This window comes from Syngnathoides biaculeatus, chromosome 4 (assembly GCF_019802595.1).
Source record: "Syngnathoides biaculeatus isolate LvHL_M chromosome 4, ASM1980259v1, whole genome shotgun sequence".
Classification (NCBI taxonomy): Eukaryota; Metazoa; Chordata; class Actinopteri; order Syngnathiformes; family Syngnathidae; genus Syngnathoides; species Syngnathoides biaculeatus.
The window spans coordinates 31,866,517-31,883,983 of NC_084643.1; the positions used below are offsets into that span (position 1 = coordinate 31,866,517).

The 17,467-nt window shown below is 40.3% G+C and overlaps 2 protein-coding genes across 2 annotated transcripts; both read right to left on the bottom strand.

The window, feature by feature from the left end:
* Nucleotides 1-2,114: 2,114 nt before the first annotated feature.
* Nucleotides 2,115-8,104, bottom strand: areg (amphiregulin). Its single transcript, XM_061818236.1, has 6 exons — nt 7,987-8,104; nt 7,353-7,502; nt 6,217-6,442; nt 4,474-4,644; nt 2,937-3,062; nt 2,115-2,352 (listed from the first exon to the last, which is right to left on the bottom strand). The coding sequence occupies exons 1-5, from the start codon at nt 8,021-8,023 to the stop codon at nt 2,969-2,971; spliced, it is 678 nt and encodes a 225-aa protein (XP_061674220.1). The 5' UTR covers nt 8,024-8,104; the 3' UTR covers nt 2,115-2,352; nt 2,937-2,968.
* Nucleotides 8,105-11,781: 3,677 nt separating this feature from the next.
* LOC133499912 (proepiregulin-like) lies at nt 11,782-16,281 on the bottom strand. The gene is made up of 5 exons (XM_061818339.1): nt 16,209-16,281; nt 13,163-13,249; nt 12,737-12,863; nt 12,505-12,651; nt 11,782-12,070 (listed from the first exon to the last, which is right to left on the bottom strand). Exons 1-5 carry the CDS (start codon nt 16,240-16,242, stop codon nt 12,022-12,024), a joined length of 444 nt encoding a protein of 147 aa, XP_061674323.1. The 5' UTR covers nt 16,243-16,281; the 3' UTR covers nt 11,782-12,021.
* Between the last annotated feature and the right edge of the window lie 1,186 nt (nt 16,282-17,467).

Consider the following 17,467-nt stretch of genomic DNA (forward strand, 5'->3'; position numbering starts at 1 on the left):
TTCTATGGCGATTATCTTCATGAGGGTTGAGGGTGAGCAAGCTTGCCCAAATTTCTTAAATTAAAATGTTGTTCCCAACATCTGGTGAAATTTCTAGTAGGTCAGTAGCATATTTGGAAGTATATTCAGTGAGAAAAACAATGATGTGTTAATTATTTCAGCCACTTTTAAAGCCATCAATAGCACTGAATGCAGATTATTATGAGACGTAAAAAAAAAGGAAACCTTCTTTTCTACCTAGAAACTCCCATCAATCAATATTAATGGTCGGGCTAGGCCTCAAACCGTATATTGATACTTGAAAAATGTAAAAAGATATATTGTGAGAGTCGGAGCTAAAATGACCTCAAAATGTAATGGACAACCGCCATTTCTTTGGAAAAAGGAAAGGTCAACGTAAATCAAGATGTGACTTGTATTGTGTATTGTTAAAGTGCCAATTATTTTTAGTACGTCATTCATGAAAAAAAAGTAAGACCCATCCCTTTTTTCACCACAAAACGTGATTTTGATGTATATGGCTTTTTGTCATTCCCGCCATGACATTCCTCTCGAGGGATTTGTTTTTGAGAAGAAGCAGGTCAAACAGACAATAGTAGCAGACGCCCACTCAAGCGGTCTCGTCTGTTTATACTAGTTTTACCTGCTGGAAGGTAGCGCGTTGTTCCTTCGTGTTAGCCAAAATGCCATCTTGTTGTATTGCTGGATATTATTCAAACACTTGAGAAGGTGGATTCATTCTTCATACTTTTCAAAAAGACCCGGTTCGTCGTGAAAAATGGATTGCACGGATGCAAAGGACGATAGCTTCGTGGGTCCCAAACGGCAGGTAGGTGTGTATAAAGCTACTAATAAAATAATAGTTTGGGCGGGGGGGGGGGGTGTAATCCTCTCAGAATAAATAAAATCAGGGGTTCTAAATTTGTCGATGTACCCATCAGCGCCGAGCACGGCTTTGGAAGAGCCTTGCCGAAGCCGTGCCTCGTCTGCCGCGATCATGGTTTCGGCCGGGTTGGCTTATTCCGGAGACGACCTGGGTGCCTCATCGTGGCGCTCGCTCGTCGGGGCGCCAGTCTGTGGTGGCTCGACGCAGGGCACGGCCTGGCCGGGCCGCTTTACAGCATTTTCGTCGCTCGCGCCCGAGTATGCTACATACTGTCATACATAGTGTCTTGGAGTCTGTTGTTAGTTAGAAGTGACCCGCATATCATATAAATATGACTCGAAACCATAGGGTAATATTGACCCAGTTACTTCACTCGATTGTGGGTTGTTCTCTTCTTTGAAAAGAGCTTCCGCGTCCCATAGTAGGTCGCACAGCGTGTTTTCAATGACGAATGTCGCTATGTGACGTAATGAACAGAGTATGCAAGCAATATGGCTACCACTTAGATGTCGAATGAGACTTCCGCAACTTTGCGCATGGATGACGTGCTCTCCGCTCATATTTATTTTTTCATATGGACATTGAAGTGAATAATGTTATATGTATTTTTCGTTACAGTATCTCTTTTAGAATGTTTATAGGCGTGACACTTGACCTTTAAGTGTATTACAAAATCAGCAGAGTTCAAAGCGGCCTGTAAACTGGCGAGCAGCCTGTATCACGACACTGCACGTCTGACAAGAATGTCGTTCCGCTTCCATAAAAAGGTGAATGAATGAAAGATAAAAGTGCAACCCCACCCTGGAAATTCCAGGTGTCCTTTGTTTGAACTTGTAGTGAAACGACTTGGATTGACCAGCCGGAGCTGCTGACTGTGTTTACCTGGTTGCCGTGACGACACATACAAAAGCTTAAAGGCTCGCTCTTACCGCACCCATATGAACCTATTTTGCCAAGTGGATGAAAATAACTTTAACGCCTGCTTGGGGGCATGGGGATCACGCGTGGGGGGCGCTCAGGAATACATACAATGAACCTGCTTTCTGGTCCCCACAAGGTTTCTCTAAAAACTCTACGTAGGCCGTGACGAAATGAATTAACGTGAGGTGAGAAAACACAAACCCCAGACTCAAATACCACCGAGACACTTTATTTTTGTTGAAACGTCATCTCTTTTGTTCCCCATATTGAGGCACAATTTCTCTGACCTATCACGAGAGCAGTGCAATAAATAAAAGCAACACTGCCTGTTGACTGAATGCTCAACATCCTCAAATACAGACACCTGCGTCGTAGTAATAATAATAAAAATAATAATAATAATAATTCAAAATCCAAACACTCATCCAGATAAATAATCACATCAAATAAATTAAAAGCTGAGAAATTTTGGACAGTTTACATTGCATCTAGTGAAGCACTTATCCGATCTTCTGCTTCTGGTCATCTGGAGGAGGTGACACTTTCTGTGGAGAAAGAATTCATAAAAAAAAATCATAAATGACGAAATCATTTTTGTTTGAATCTACTACGGTGCATTTGTTAAGTACATTTCAGATGCACTGTATTTAATTTTTCAGTACAGTACATCAGTATTGGGACGTCGGTAATTGCATGTACCGATATTACATAATTTAATTGTAGATTTTACAAAACTGAAACTGGGAGAAAATATTTACTTTAATTGAATGGTAGTTGTTTTTTGAAATTTCTACAATTACAATTTTAGTTACATTTGAAAAGTAGAGCAGCTGCATATCCTCGGTTTTTCCCCCATATTACTTCCCCCTTCTAAAGTCATTGCTTGTGATTGCCTCTCTGGTCATGTGACATCCTGCTGGATCCAGAAACATGACATCATTTTCCTCGTGATGCAATCTATGAGTATGTCTGAGATTTTGAAAAGGTTGGCTTCACATTAACAAGAAATGGGATGCGGGCTTGTTTTGGGTTGGTTCTCGGATGGAATTTAGAGGAATAACATCAGGCGGGCTTGTACGTGTTTGTCATTTCCTGTGAGTGAGTCGGGAGCGCACGAGTCAGAATTTACCTCCTCCCGGGCCCCGGCCGGTGGGCTCGGTCTCACACCACGACATCGCGGGCAGGTTTCTGCAGTTTCTCCTGCTCCGACCAGCTCCCCAGGTGGGATGCCAGAAAGTGTTTTTGGGACTTGTAGCTGGAGACCACACAGGATGTGGTTATTATCTGATCTATTTATTGGCTAATACAAACAAATCATGTCACAGGTATGCACAAAAGGTCTCATCATGACACATTGTTACATGTATTATTTATGCATTATTTCTTGTAAAAACGTTTCAATATAATTACTCCATTGTTCTAATAACAGCAAACTTTATTTTCAAGTAATATTATAACTAGATTGTCACTAAACATTTTTTTACTGTTGTAAATATTTTTAAATATTTGTAAATTTACAGCTTTTTAATCACAAGAACATGACCTCATTTTTGCCAAATTCCAAATTCTTTTTCATAATTTTACTCAATTTTTATTGTAAGGTAGTCTTTTTCCTGTTAAATTGACTCATTACTCTAAAAAGTATCAATTCGATTTCACTATTGAGAAATAAAAACGCAAATGTGAATACTTTTGAAATTATGAAATATTATTTGAGGTCATTTGGCTTTTGCTAATGCATGATATGCATGGATGTATGCATGACTAAGGAGTATTGCACTCATTTTTTTATGATCTTCATCTTCTTTAGTGGCGCGGCGCCCAGCTCGTGATGTGTAATAAATTCCACTTCTAATCAATTTAGTGCCACCTTAACCGGCGCACCACTGAGTCATAAAATCCGAACAGTGTGGACTTTGGACGGGCTTGAACACATATGGTCACGACGAGTTATCCCAATAAGTGTATCAGGCCTAACGAGAGCTTAACGGGATTGGCTAGTTGCTGGGTGAAAAAAAAAAGTAAAAGTATATGACGTCCTTCCTGCGAGGGTGCGCTTGGGGCGCGTTGTGTGCTTTCTGATGTGTCAGCGTGTTTCGATGCCAACTCACAGGATGTGCTTGCTCATTTCAGAGGTTTGGCGTTGACATTGATATATATTTTTTTTACACTTTTACCTGCACACAGTTACTTCATATTTTCCTGTTACCAACATTGCTCAATTTTTTATAGGTCACACAGTGAAACTTCCAAATTTCCTCACAGACAAGATGACACATTTTCACCGTTTGATTTTGTTTTTTAAATATTATTCTACATAATCATCCAACATTCTAAAATATTTGCATTTAATTTTATTTTTGTTATTGGGATTTTTTTTTTTTTTTTTGAGCGGGGCGCGGGGGTAAATTTTACCAAGGTCAATTCCTCCCTAACTTCTATATACTGATTTGTTTCTTCTGTCATAATTTAATTTCTTAGATGGTTGATACTTTTTGTTTGCTGACAACTATAGTCATCAGTTGTTATCAACTGTCATCAAGTGTTGCTAAAACCAGCAGTGGATACGTTAGCGGTGAACAGGTTAGTGAAGTGAGGCTACAGTCGAATTTTGATAGCAGTTTCAAAACCCGAAACTCCAACGGACGGCGTTCCGGCCTACTCACTGTGCGCAGGCCATGAGCATGACGGCGGTGCAGCTGATTAAGGACAGAACCACGGCGGTGATGACCAAGCCCATCTGGACCCGCTCGGTATCGCTGCTGTGCTCCGACTCGGTCCCGGTGGTCCCCAAAGTTTGGATCCCGCAGCGCTCGCCGTCGTAACCCTTCATGCAGCTGCAAAAATTGCACAAATGGACAATCTTACCGAACGAAGGATGTTGACTTATAACGCTTTCAAACATCATAGCGCTCTTGAATGAACAGAACAGCTAGCACATAGCATGATGTTCTATCGCTAATGCCATGTCATTATCCAAGCCGCTTAACCTCAAGCGTTGGTGGAAAGCTGGAGCCTACCCCAGCTAGCTTCGGGCGAAAGGCGGACAACATCCTGAACTGCTCGCTAGTCAGTCACAGGGCAGATATCGACACCATCACCGAGCTGGAGTCGATCCCAAGGTACCACAAGGGGAGTGGAGGCCCCCTAGATACGAACCCACAACCCCTGGTTTACCAAACCACTGCTCTAACCACTGGGCTACGGGGCCTCGACTTATTGCTAATGTTACATGCTGAAAAATGATTTATGGTATAATTTTTTTCAGATGGTAAAGCGTTGGCCTCACAGTTCTGAGGTCCCAGGTTCAATCCCGGATCCACCTGTGTGGAGTTTGCATGTTCTCCCCGTGCCTGCGTTGGTTTTCTCGGGCACTTTGGTTTCCTCCCACATCCCAAAAGCATGCAACATTGATTGGACACTCTAAATTGCCCCGAGGTGTAATTGTGAGTGCGACTGTTTGTCTCCATGTGCCCTGCGATTGGGAGGCAACCAGTTCAGGGTGTAACCCCGCCTCCTGCCCGTTGCCAGCTGGGATAGGCTCCTTGTGAGGATAAGCGGCTAAGAAAATGGATGGATATAATTTATTAGGGTGTCGTCATTACAATGGTAAACAAGGTGGCAACCGAAACATATCTTGCTAGAGCCAAGCATTCACATTGTTTGCTCCCACTTGAACACAGCAGCGACACGTATAGCAGATTTCAAGTTGCTATTAATTTGACCAAAAACACGCCCGATGATATTATTAGTAAGGTTAAATAGATCTGTGCAGTTTTTCTACTGAAAAAAAGGTCCCCAACCCTTGCACCTCAAAGTTGCGGTCAACCAAAAAGCCCTTAATAGGCTTAGATGGAAAAAGATGACACGCTGCGGGCGACCCCTAACGGGACAAGCCGACAGAAAAAGAAGAAGTGTCCATCAAAGTCCGGATTAACATCTGCCACTGATCATCAAAAAAAAAAAAAAAAAAAATATAAACACTAATAACGCCTGTGTTGTGTTATCTTCCAAAAATGTTTTCGAAAGGTGAACAATGCAGCAGCTCACAAAACTAGAGTGGCTAGAATTCCTCGTGTGTCTTGTGGCATACTTAGCCAATAAAGTTGATTCCTGTTCTGATTTTGAACAGAAGCGGAAATGAATCCCATTTTACTAACATGCTCCGATATCTAGTGGCGGAGCGTCTGATGTGTACTCTTGATTAAAATTTTAGCCAAAGCACAAATTTCAGGAAGCGGCGCCAAATTATAAGGCACTCAAGTATAGATACAAAAGAAAAAAGACTCAATTGATTAATCATTGATTAATAATGAAAGCTTTTTTTTAAATATTTGGATATTTGGATTTTGTTACTTTCAACCACTGGCATTTACACACACACACAAAGACCTGGTCTTCGGACTCACATGCACACGGGGTCCTGCACGCCTTCCATGCGCTGGCAGCTGCCGTGGATGCAGTAGTCCAGGTGGGTGGAGTTGCAGGGGTTCTGGGTGGTCTCCATGCCGGAGGTGCGCCCTTGACTGGAGTGCGAGTGCTCTGGGTTGAACGCAGTGGTACTTGCACTCTTCTGTTTGCTCTTCTTCTTGCCTTTGCCTTTCTTTTTCTTCCCGTCATCTCTCAGGAAGTCACCTGGAAGCAGTCACGATTGGATGATATTCAGGACACCAGATGAGAACTCAGAAAAAAAACTTGTCACTACAATAACACTATATTTCATAAAAACCAGATGCCTGTGAGTGTTTTTGTAACGTTCTGTCTGCATGTGTTGCGACAGCTGGTGTTCTTGTATGAGTTGCTCAAAGGTTTAAAAAAAATCACGTCAATGCTGGTTTTAGTAGCATATCTATGGCGTTTGGCGTTGTGTTTTAGCACGAAACTAGCGGATTTACGTTCAAAAAAAGTTAATCTGCTTTGTTAAATACACAAACAATATTTTGCTTTTTTTTAATCACTAGCAGCCTAGCTACAACTCTTTTTTTGTTTTTTGCTCGCAACTCAAATGAAAAATATTTGTTGCGGTGTCTGTATTTATTTAATCAAACTAGGATGACACAATTGTTTGTTTTTGGGGACAGAAAATGTTTCATAAAACTTGGATGAAACAGTTAATTTTTTGTGAAAAAAAGATTTAGACACTAATTAATCTAAATATGCAACTATTTAGTTTATTTTATGAGAAAGTCACACAGTGCATAGATTAATGGATTCATTTGGAAAATCTTTAAGTCATTATAAACAAAATAATCGCTATCCAATTAAAAGTGGAAATTTTGTTTTTGTTTTTACTTTTTCTATCACACAATATATTTTGATTTTATATTTTTTGGACGGGGATTATATGCGGCATAATCCATGCGTGAGATGTAAAACCACTGCTGTTTTCTTACAGAACAGCAAGCCAACTGTCAAATTAACGTTTATGCAATAAATAATATTTCAAAAAGATAATGTTTATTCATGTAAGTGTTTATCCAGTGATTGTCATTTAAATAAATGGTACAGTAGTCTGTGTTTTTTGCGTGAACGGAAGGAAGCGTACTTGCGAGTTCCTCAAAGTCCACGTCGTCGTCCACATGACCCTGCACAACCCGGAGGCCTTCCCCTGAGGCCGAGCCCACCACGGTCACGATGCCGAACTCGCCGGAGGACGACGCCTCAGATCCCTGAGGGGCCAGATCACTGAAAAGTACTGAAACACAGAACATTGTTGACAATTCCGTCCAATGACTTGACTTTATACTACCAGGGGCGTGTAAAAAAGCTCTAATACTGCCCGGGGCACAGGATTTCTCTCATTTAAATTGAGCCAATATATATATATATATTTTTTTTTTTCAATAAATTAATTTCAATAAAATGTCCATCCATCCATTTCAAATATAGGTTGAATTTTTTCTTGCATTTTAGTACAAGTAGTAGAGCCAGTATAGAACACAGATAAATTCATTGATTTAATTAGGCTAGGTCTTATAGCACATCGTGGAACACACGTGGTCCGCAGGAGACAAACCGCCGTTCGATTCCGGGTGTATTACAAGTGTGACACTCCTTCTTTTACCAAAATGAGTCCTTACTAACATTCCCTATTTCCTTAAGCTCTCTCTGTCTCTTCCTTTTCATCCCCCCTTTTTTTCGTTATCAACACGACCGGGTCAGTTCGAAACGGGACTTACCGAAGCAGAGGAGGCAGGTGAGGACGAAGGTGTTCATATCCCAGGAGGAAAGAGTGTGTGCCTGGAAGTCAGCTCGCCTGACAAGTGGGGAGTGCGTGGATGAAGGAGACCGTGCCGTGCTCGCTCAACCTCTGCTGGGGTTGGGCCCACCCCGCACCCTTTATAGGCGTGCGCCTGCCTTTGAGCTCCACAGAAGGACGCGTGGGACTATGTGTGACTGTGTGTGTGTATGTACAATGATTAACTAACTCGGGGCAACACGTTTTGCATCCCCCAGGCCCTTTTTACAGACGAAAAGCCCACTGCGCGGGGGAAGAATGAATCCAAAGCAGTTTATATTCAATTCATTTATTCCATCCGGGCCCTCGTGTCCATTAAAAGACCCGCCGGCCGCATTTTGTCCAACCTGCCTTAATTGTTACGACTTCCGCGTTCCTTATATGGTCACGTAGCGAGACTTGCGCCTTTGTCTGGAAAACACGCACACGCGCAGTTGGGTAATAAAAAAAATGGACAAGTTTTCAAATTTGGACAAATATTACTCAAATATTGGCAACGTTGTAGTTGCGGTTTCCTTCAGGGGAAGGGCATAATTATTGTGACTCAATATTTAGCTATGATAGCATCACTTTTTTTTTATTATATGGACATCACTAATTGATTAAGTAGTTTTGAAATCAATGGTCAGTAAAAATTTGTTTGGGCAAATGTTTTTTATTGGTAACAAAATAATGCTTAAGATATATAAAATACTGGAGAGGCAAATTTTACATAGAGGAAATTTGCCATTTTGGTATTTGAGTAAGAAACAGGAAGTTGTTGGTGTTGTTGATGATGCTGGTGATGATGATGATGATGATAATGATGATTTGTTTTCACGGGCCAAATAAAGTGATGTGGAGGACCGGGTCTGGCCCTGGGGGCCTGAGTTTGACACCAGACCACAAAAGAGGTCTCAAGCTCTGAACAAACGAGGTACAAATTGTGGCTTTGAAGCGCATGGAAGGTAACTTGTGATATTTCTTTTCATACTAGATACTGTAGATACTTCAGATGCTAGGAATGTGAAAAGACAGAGAACTATGTTGTACCCAGTTTTGGCGCTCCCATTTCAGTTTTCCTGATTTTAAGACAATGTCAGGTTACGCACTCCGGCTTGGGCGTGTGTGTTCCCTCCTCACAATATAAGAACTAACTGTAAGTGCCTTTGTCCACATCAGCACTTATCTGGAGCGGTTGCGACAGGTCGTTAGCTAGCTGGTTATGCCAAACGCCAACAAAACAGATCAGATACATACTGTGGCGGCTTAGATCCTCGTTGTTGGTCGCAAAAGCGCCTCTGTCAAGCAGAGACACAGGAACAGTGAAAAGAGTCTGAAAAAAAAAAAAGATAAAAAGTCCAACTTGTTAGGCAGCACGTGGACCGTGGCTTTGCACTTGCATGTCAGCATGCGAGTGCCTCGTTGTCTTTGTGTGGAATATCCCCATGACAGCCCAATGGGATAAATATCCGCCACCGGAAACTTTAAGCAGATATATTTTCTCAGCTAAACCATGCCAGTTCTGTTTATTCATGAAAAAGATGCTTGGCTAAGTAACTTCCACTTTTCCAGGTTGTAGCAGAAGTATTTGACGCACATTTTTGACCGTGGAGCGGGGCAGCGCTTCGGCGCCTTTAGTCGAAACACTTGCTGGCTTTTGAAGGAATTAACATGTAAGAATTCCAATGATATTTCCTCGTTGTCGTGAACAAAGTTCATCATCACTTATTTCATGACTAATCAATATAGTATCTAAGGCCATTTGAAATGATTTAATGGATTTTTTTTTTTTTTATGTTTAACAGAATGAGCTCAGGTGGCACATTGAAGAGTGTGGCGCCCTGCAATTGGGCGTGGCTTTGTGTTTTTATGGGATGAATCGACGGTGAGTGTTACTATTCCTGTAGATCTTTGGGCGGGGAGGGCGCGACGGTGGATGAGCTGCTGTTGTTGTGTCTGCACATCCTCGGTTTGTCCTCGCGTGGAATGTCGGGAGTTCTCGGCACGTTTTGTTTGGGGTGTCGCGTAGGAACGTGGGCGGAAAGTCTGAAAAAGAAGCCCGAAGGGAAGCGCACAAACAAATCCGCATCCACGCGCCGCGTATCCCAAGGCAAAATATAAAAATGATCCGGGACAACGTGTACCAATGAAAGCGGAGCTTCTCCGCAATTAGAAATCCGATTGTTATCGTGACATGTCAGAATCTTAATATAAAATGTGCGTCTGTAGCACGTGTACGTTGATTTTTGAAAATGTACCAAAGTGCATGCAAAGATGCGGATGAGTGCAAATCTTCTGCTCACTGACATACTGACACGCAACCATGAGATCATAACCACAACACGCCTCTGACGACAGCAAAATATTCTCTAGAATCGTTTGGGGTGGGTGACGACGCTGCAAATGTCGGGTTAATGTTTACCTTGGGTTATTGCTCTCATTAGGATAGAGAGTACACTGACATGAACAATTCAGTAGTCCGAAACAGCTCACTAGTTCCATTTTAGTAGCTAATGAATACTAAATAACGTGTGCGGAGTACGATGGCGTTTGTACATTAACCCGACACGCAAGTGTCGGGACGCATTGTTTTGCATTACGCATTCATGTGGAAAATGTTAATGTGACATTTATTGGTTTTCCTGTAAGACCCTAATCAAAGTGTTGAATAAACAAACTTTACCAATTTTGTATCTAAATTATTATTTCTTTAGGATAAATAATGGCACCTCTACTCACAGGCATATATTCTTGATCCTCTGTGAGAAATGATGAATTTACTGCAGCCCACTGAGCAGTTTTGACGTCTTCTTCGTGTTGATGCGTCTGTGTTATACCGCCACCCGGTGGCCAGAACACATACACCATTTTCTTTGCCGCTTATCCTTACGAGGGTCGCGGGGAGTACTGGAGCCTATCCCAGCTGTCAACGGGCTGGGGGGGGGGGCACACCCTGAACTGGTTGCTGCCAATCGCAGGGCGCATCGATACTACAAACAGCCGCACTCACAATCACACCTAGGGGCAATTGAATGTCCAATTAATGTTGCATGTTTTTAGGATGTGGGAGGAAACCGGAGTGCCCGGAGGAAATACGGAGGTTTGGGGAGAACATGCAAACTCCACACAGGTTGAACCCGGGACCTCAGAACTGTGAGGCCAACGCTTTACCAGTTGACCCACCGTGCCTCCACTGGAAGAAAACTCACATTGAATGCATGATATCTTGACACGCATTTGATTTCATTCTTTACATTTAACCTGCTTTTATTGCAAATGTTTAGTTAATTCCATAAAGGTGGAATGATATTTTTCTTGATTTAAAGAAATATGTCACAAAGTTGTTTGTTGGGGTTTTATGAGCGCATGGGAGGGATTAATGGCATTTTTATTCATTTTTAATAGCGGAAACTGATTTTAAATAGTGTTTTGACCCTTGAGGGCTTTCCAAAAGCATGTCAGGGATGTTTTAAGACACCTAAGTATTATTTTAAATCATGGGGGTAATGCATAATTTAACCCATGAGTATATTTACCAAAGTTATTTTTAATTGTCACAATATGACACACACACACACACACACACAAATTAAATAAATAAAAAATACCAGTGTGCTTGCTAAACATTGTGGGGTTTTATTTCTTTGTGTATTTGTAGATTCTTGGTTAAAGGTAAAAAAACAACAACAACAAACATGAGTTTTATGCTTAAAAAATAAACCAGTGCAAGGTTTATTATTTTTATTTGTTTGTTGGACAACTTCCATTGGACACACAGAATCTTTATAGCAATAAATTAGCAACATCCTTTCTGACTACACATGTGGCAATTTTTTCGGGGCATAGAAAATGCAGAAAGGTATAAATAAATACAAGCCAAAAACCACGGCAAACGCTAAAGTGCAAGATTTATATTAAAAAAACTAACATTAAAAAAAAGTTATAAAAGGGGTTCATTTAGTCATTTGTAGCAGGGAGACTACATTGACTGGACTCAGTAGCCTTGCTGCTTCTGCTGGGGGCTGCGGTTATTCTTCTTATACCTGCAGCACAAAAAAAAACACAAAAAGTTGCTATGAAACATTTCAAACACAAGCACCGGAACCAATTTAGCAACACACAAGATTTTTTAAATGTGGGATTTTTTTTTCTTGTTTTCCAAAACCGCACAAATATGACATGGGCAACTATGCATTAATCCTAATTGTATTTCCAGGTTGAGTTTCCAAATGATGATTGAAAAAAAAAAGGTTAAATAGAATAAATAAAATAAAATTTAAATAAAATTACTTCAATTAAACGTGATTTTAATTAATTAATTAAATCAAAAGTGATCTGAGAATTAATAACAAGAAATAAGACTTTTGACATTGACCGACAAAACCACCTTATCATTATAATTTTGATGCTGATTATTTCCAGGAATCATAATCCGGAGAAGACGCACGCTAATCTTTTCCGAATGGCGCACACGTACCACTTGCAGCACAAGTAGAGCAGTCCAGCCAGGCCCACGGACAGCAGAATCACGCAGAAGATGATGAAGATGATCTGCTCCTCTCCTACCGGCTTGAAGACCAGTTCTAGGTTGCTACAGCGGGGCCCGTAGAAACCACTGAGGCACCTGCGGCGTGGATTCACTTCGTTCAGAACGCGCCGTGCGGTATACACGGTGTATGAGCAATCCTCCGTGTATAGTACGTGCTTACTTGCAGTGGTGCTCCTTGATGTCCACCAGCAGCATGCACTGACCTCCGTTCATGCAGTAGTTGGCGTAAGCGGCGTCGCAGTTGTGCGTGGTGCGTTTCACCAAGTGGGAGAGCCTTTCTCCCTGGCCTGAGGTGGAAGCAGAGATATACGTGTTGGTTTTCCGTTCAAACAACCCATGTAGGAAAAGCCTACTAGAACGTCTGAACACGGAATAGGAGGGGGGTGTGCACACTTGTGCAACTACATCATTTCACTTGTTTGTTTTGCCCTAAAATTAAACTGAGGTGTTCAAATTACAGGTTAAATTAATGGTAGAATAATATATATATATATATATATATATATATTGTATAATACATAAACCTGGCATTTCAAGAGGGGTGTGTAGACTTTTTATAACTACTGTATCTGTCTGTCGGGTATACCTGCAGACATGGAGGAGTCAGTGTGCGTAGTCTGAAGTATGGCCGAGATGCTCTTTGTCAGCACAAAAGGCCACAGCAGCATGACGCCTGTTGAACACAAACACCACATGCGTTATGTATTATTCTACCATAAAAGTCGAAATGATTTGCACAATCCTAAAAAAAAAATGAAAATTGACAAATTACGTGACGAGAGTTGTTTCTCAGGCATTCAGAAATAAAATCATTTCTGCTAACAACACCACAACTACTGTATTGCTGATCCTACGAAAACTAATACTACTATCACTACAACTATTATTACCAACACTTCTACTACTACTATGACTAAATACCAATCGTACTGTACTTCAGCTACTACTGCCAGTATGACTACTAGTGATAGTGGTAGCACTACTACGACTACTACGTCCACAGATTTTATTATGACTACATATCGTATTACTACTCCTATAACTCATACAACTACTATTGCTACTAGTATTACTGTCACTATACTACTAGAAGTACTACAAGTGTAACCGCTACTACTGCAACTATAACTATCTCTCATAATACTACTACAACCAGTTACATTGCAACTACTGTTGTTACTAGTATTACCATTAACATAACTACAGTACGACCAGTACTACTGCCACTGTAACTACTTTTCCTACTACTTTTTATATGACTTCTACAACCACTTACAGAACAACTTCTGTTGCAGGTTCTATTATTAGTACTCCTACTACTATATGCTACTACTGCTGTTTTAACTCCTACCATTCCAACCACTACTACTGTCACTATAACTACTATTTCTACTCCTACTACAAAGACTGTTTCTATTTATGACGGCACCTATAACACTACTGCTTAGACTACAACTAATATCGCAACTATTACCGCTTCCACCGGTAATTACACTACTACCAGTTTTACTAGTACAATTACAACCACTACTGTGACTACTGCTGGAATGATTACACCTAGCACTTATCCTCATTTTCTACTTTCTCATGTCTCTTTCTCTTTTTTTCCTCGTTTTCTCATCCACCGCCATTACGACTACAGTACTACTACACTACTACTACTTCCACTGGTACTACATTTGTCTCTCAACACCAGTCTATCGGCGCTCCTTGCAGACACAATTTCTGTCTTTTAGCGCCCTTTAGTGACAAAATGAGCAAACCACAACGGAATTGCGCCCCCTCCCCTACAAAAAAAAATATATTCTCTGTATCAATTACCTACGGAAGCATATTGCTGTCACACACACAAAAATTCTGTTTTTCGGGCATTTTTTTTTTCCTGTTTTTCGGTCTTATTTATAATTCAGAATTAGCCCAAAAAACAGAGGGAAAAATATTAGTCCGAAAAACAGAAAGAAAATAGTCGGAAAAACAGGGGGGAAAATATTAGTTCTAAAAACAAGAGAAAAAAAATAGTCCGGAAAGCGTATTGCTGTCACACACACACACACACACAAAAATCCTGTTTTTTGGGCAAGTTTTTTCGGTCTTATTTATAATATGGAATTAGCCCGAAACAACGAGAAAAAAAATTGTCCCAAAAACAAAAAAAATAGTCAGAAAAACAAGGGGAAAAATATCAGTCCTAATAATAAAAACAAAAAAATAGCCCGAAAAGTGTATTGCTGTGACACACACAAAAAAAAATCCTGTTTTTGGGCAATTTTTTTCTGTTTTCGGGTTTATTCATAATACAGAATTACCCCGAAAAACAGGGAGAAGAAAATAATCTGAAAAACAGAAAAAAACTGTCCGAAAAACGGGGGAAAATATTAGTCATAAAAACAGAAAAAAATAGCCTGAAAACAGAAAAAATTAGCCCAAAAATCAGGAATTTTTTTTTGTGTGCAATACGCTTCCGTAATTACCTCCAACGAGGACAAAATCTGCTTCCCCTATTCTGCTGCTCCGTTGCCTCTTCTTCATGTTTTTACTTGTTTGACGACAACGCTGCAGGAGTCTCATTTGTGCAACCAGAAAATGTTAGCTAACACTAAACGTAACCAGATCATTCTGGTTTAAACCCGTCTATTGTGTATAATGTACACGTACATGACGCAGACACTTTCACCGGCCTTCTCACGGTTAGGATGACACTCGGTGAACCTTCAAAAGTTAATTTAAGCCACTGCAAAATGAAAAAGAGTCTCGAATGTTGATTGTTAGCAGAGAAGAGTGGTTGACAACCCAGCCAAATTTGAATAATGTGGGAAAAAATGGCCACGTATATAAAATGAGGCTGGTGGATGTTAACCTTGTAGTATTGTTAAAAAAAAAAAGAGATGAGAATGTGCCTGTTTTCCTTCTCTTGTCGATTAAAAAAAAGTTCAACATTATAAAGGATGTGAAAAACGTTCAAGGATCAAGGGTTGCCTCGTTTTAGCATCGGCGGAGCTAAGATTTGCTGCTTATTTAATTTAATTTAATTTTATAAAGATTAATTGATCTTCTTTGGCTGACATGCATCGTATGAAATCGAAATACAGTACGGCGTATAACTGTATTTCGGAAGGTTCACTTCAAAAACTGCAAAACGGCAAAATACATTATTTCATGAATTAAAAAAATTAAAATTCAAAGTAATATTGATATCACACAAACAATCAAGACGATTTTCAATACAGAAAATAGCTCTGACTCGCCCGTGTAAAAAGTATTTTCTAACCTGTTCAATAAATCTGTGCTTCCCTTTTTGAATTGAACAGACTGATCTTTTCTGTTTAGTTCATTACAAGAAAATTGTTTACAAATGTAAGTAAAAGAATGGTTGGTTTGCAGTTGAAGAAAAACAAGCTATAACATGTGAGGGGAATTTTTTTTTTAGCGAACTCCTATAATAAATAATGACAGATCTGGGTCACATTTGGTAATCCCACTTGATCCAACATATTCCCTTTATCTATAGCCTTACTCCAAATGTCATGCACTCATATCATGATTTAAAATCACACATTAAAATCATTCGACTCTTGAATTGGAAAAAAAAAAAAAACTCCCCCAAAAAGCATCCCAAAGAAACTCCAACTTACCGAAAATGGAGAGAAGAGCTGTCACTTTAGCCATTTGGGACGAGGACGGACGGGAGTGCAAAAACGCTGTCGGGATTGTGTCACTAACGAACTAATAACGGTGAGCTGAGGTGTGCTCGTGTGGAGGAGTGGGTGCGGTCGAAAGGCAGGCACGCGGTCATGCGTTTGGGGAATTACTTTCAAAGATCCCACTTGAGAGACGGGCCCTGAAGGCATCGTTGTGTCGTCATCACCATTATTATTTTTTTTTTTTTCCCGTTTCTATTATGAGTCTTTAAATATCGTGGCGGACACAACCCACAGAAACTCGCTGTGTTTGCCCCCTTTTAAATGTTACCAAGGTAACAATTTACTTTTGATTGTCACCGCACGAGAAGGTATTGATTTAACAATGTAGAATTTTGGAAAATTTGCGTAGGACTGTACTGCATCATACTCCTCTCAACTACAATAAATATACTAAACCTTACATAATGTTCATGTTCTATATGCACAATTGAACACACACTACCTTCATGGTTAATTTTCCTTACTCGAATAATGAACCATAGATCTTTGCAAAATGTAGCATATTAACATTGAAAATGAAGATTTAGCCTTCATCAATGTTTCAGAGATTATATAATCTATTTTTCTTGTTTCCCTGTTTTTTTTATCACATTTTGCAAGTCAATAAATAGAATATTGTGGAAAGCCATTTATTAGTTGAATTCATCCATCCATTTTCTGAGCCGCTTATCCTCACAAGCGTCACGGGAGTGCTGGAGCCTATCCCAGCTCGGGCAGGAGGCGGGGTACACACTGAACTGGTTGCCAGCCAATCGGAGGGCACATGGAGACAGACAACTGTCACACTCACAATCACACCTAGGGGCAATTTAGAGTCTTCAATTGATGACCTGAAATTATATTTACAATAATTTTTCTCATATATATTTCCATCTAAGTGATTCCTACAAAGAAATAAATAAAATCATAAATTGTGTGTAAAAGTATGAAATGACACATGGGAAAAGTTTTGAACAAGAAAGGGAGGTAGCAAAAAGGCATGGAAAGGCAAGACAACACACAAAATCTTTAGATTAGTTAGAGCAGAGAGCTGTCTCAAGACCATGGCAAACTAATTGTTGCAAAACATAACCACGGCATTGGTTACGGGCGCATATTTAAGCTCCAGAATGTTCCAGTGAGCACTGTTGTGGGTGTAATATGTCAGTAAAATGCTTATCATACTACCATAACTTTCCCTCAATCAGGTG

What these genes read in the sequence shown, in the direction of transcription:
- LOC133499912 (XM_061818339.1), bottom strand. Translation starts at nt 16,242, where the DNA reads ATGGCTAAAGTGACAGCTCTTCTCTCCATTTTCG. An exon ending in AGCTCTTCTCTCCATTTTCG is followed by an intron (nt 13,250 to 16,208) that starts GTAAGTTGGAGT and finishes TGTGTTCAACAG; the next exon opens with GCGTCATGCTGCTGTGGCCT. An exon ending in CTCTACTTGTGCTGCAAGTG is followed by an intron (nt 12,071 to 12,504) that starts GTACGTGTGCGC and finishes TTTGTGCTGCAG; the next exon opens with GTATAAGAAGAATAACCGCA.
- areg (XM_061818236.1), bottom strand. Translation starts at nt 8,023, where the DNA reads ATGAACACCTTCGTCCTCACCTGCCTCCTCTGCTTCG. An exon ending in GTGCAGGACCCCGTGTGCAT is followed by an intron (nt 4,645 to 6,216) that starts GTGAGTCCGAAG and finishes CAATTTTTGCAG; the next exon opens with CTGCATGAAGGGTTACGACG. An exon ending in ATGCTCATGGCCTGCGCACA is followed by an intron (nt 3,063 to 4,473) that starts GTGAGTAGGCCG and finishes TGTGGTCTCCAG; the next exon opens with CTACAAGTCCCAAAAACACT.